Source organism: Tasmannia lanceolata, unplaced genomic scaffold (assembly GCF_043159265.1).
Source record: "Tasmannia lanceolata isolate RefF3 unplaced genomic scaffold, GAP_Taslan_0.1 ptg000002l, whole genome shotgun sequence".
NCBI lineage: Eukaryota > Viridiplantae > Streptophyta > Magnoliopsida > Canellales > Winteraceae > Tasmannia > Tasmannia lanceolata.
Window position 1 is genome coordinate 50,916,020 of NW_027518679.1, and position 1,684 is coordinate 50,917,703.

The following is a 1,684-nucleotide window of genomic DNA, read 5'->3' on the forward strand; positions in this document are numbered from 1 at the left end:
TTTATGGTTTATTTTCGTATTTTCCAGTTTTTAACTGAGAAGAAATTTGAGAGCTCAGAAAGGGTGAACAAGGGTGAACAAGGGTTTTAGGGTGGGTTTGCTGAGAGATACCGATTTTCTCTTGCAATCTCTAGTTCCTATAGTTGATTTTCTTGTCGCCTCTGCCATGGATGTAGGCTTTACGCCAAACCACGTAAATCTTTGTGTCTTCATGTGTTTGCTTGTATTTGCCGGTTTTGTTTTGCTTTGCCATTGAAATTAAAGGTTGTTACTGAGGGGGGTTTTCACAACAATTTTGCTGCAACAATAACTTTGGAGTTAATTATCGTCCTTTGAAAGGATATTTTTTCAAGTAAAAAGGTACATAGATAATGTTCAACTAAAAAGCTACATTTTAAGGTTCTTAAAAACCAACATTTCTTATTACAAGCATTGTAGCATATGAATTCTGAAATGGATTTCAGCATACAGGAACAAAGCTTAATTTACCTATGGTAGTTAACACAGTGAAATATAGAAGAAGAATATATGTAGAAACTGATTGAAATGACTGTTCTTCAAGAGCAGAGTTCTGGAATGGATAGCCTTGGCATGGGAATAGCAATTAGTGGTGTTTCTTTCTTCAGAATAATTGAATACTTTTCTGAAAGATCAAGCTTCTCCCCCTCCGCCAATCGCCACTGAAAGGAATGCAACAGAGAAGCCAATACATAAATGAGCATCCTCTCCGCCATGGGGACCCCTACGCACATCCTCTTCCCACACCCGAATGGAAGATAACTGAAGTTGTTACCGTTGAATTCGTATTTGTTAGTAGTATTCAAGAACCTCTCTGGCTGGAACTCTAATGGGTTTTCCCAAGCTTTGGGATCCCTATGCAGTGCCCATACATTCACCAAAACTTGGGCTCCTTTTGGGATCATGTAACCGCCTACCACGCATGATTGGCTAGGTCTACGCGGGATCAAGAACGGGACCAACGGGTGCAAACGTAAAACTTCCTTCAAGATTGCCCCCAAATAGCTCAATTTAGGCAAATGAAACTCTTCTACTACATTATTTTTCCCAACTACTTCCTCCAATTCTTCTTGAGCTCTTCTCATAATCTCAGGATGCTTCATCATCTCAGCCATGGCCCATTCCACTGTCGTCGATGTTGTATCAGTCGCGCCCGACAGGAGGTCCTGTCAACCAAGTTTATTTAGTTGTGAATAAGAAAATTAGGGTTGCTAGTGTAAAGGAATAAGAGATTTGCCAATCTTGGATGCATTACAATTAGCCGTAATGAGTGTTTATATAAAACACTCCAAGGGATAAACATAGAAAGAGATTAGCATAATCATATGAAATAAAAAGGATAGCAATCCTAATCTAACCTAACTACTATGTCTGGTTTAGATGCTTAATCTGATACCATCATAATCCAACCGTCAAATCTCACCATATATTTTAACAGTGCAAAATAATGGGGCTGAAGATAGCAAGCCTGGGACCGGTATCACCCGCAACCATGGTTTGATAATAGGACGAACTCACCTTGTTTTTTATGCTTTGACCAGCTGTTAAAGGCTATTACAATTCCAAAAAAGATCTCAACAGCCATTCAAAGAAGTGTAAAACATCATTAAAAAAAATAGTGTAAAACAAAGTGAGTTATCCCGTTATCTATGTTTTTTTTTTTTTT

At 38.4% G+C, this 1,684-nt stretch overlaps 1 protein-coding gene across 1 annotated transcript; it reads right to left on the reverse strand.

Moving 5' to 3' along the window:
• Nucleotides 1–318: 318 nt before the first annotated feature.
• On the reverse strand, nt 319–1,187 carry LOC143892808 (labd-13Z-ene-9,15,16-triol synthase, chloroplastic-like; the record flags this gene model as incomplete). The annotated part of the gene is made up of 1 exon (XM_077397681.1): nt 319–1,187. A coding segment is annotated over one exon (630 nt), but the record flags the coding sequence as incomplete, so codon positions are not given.
• Nucleotides 1,188–1,684: the final 497 nt, after the last annotated feature.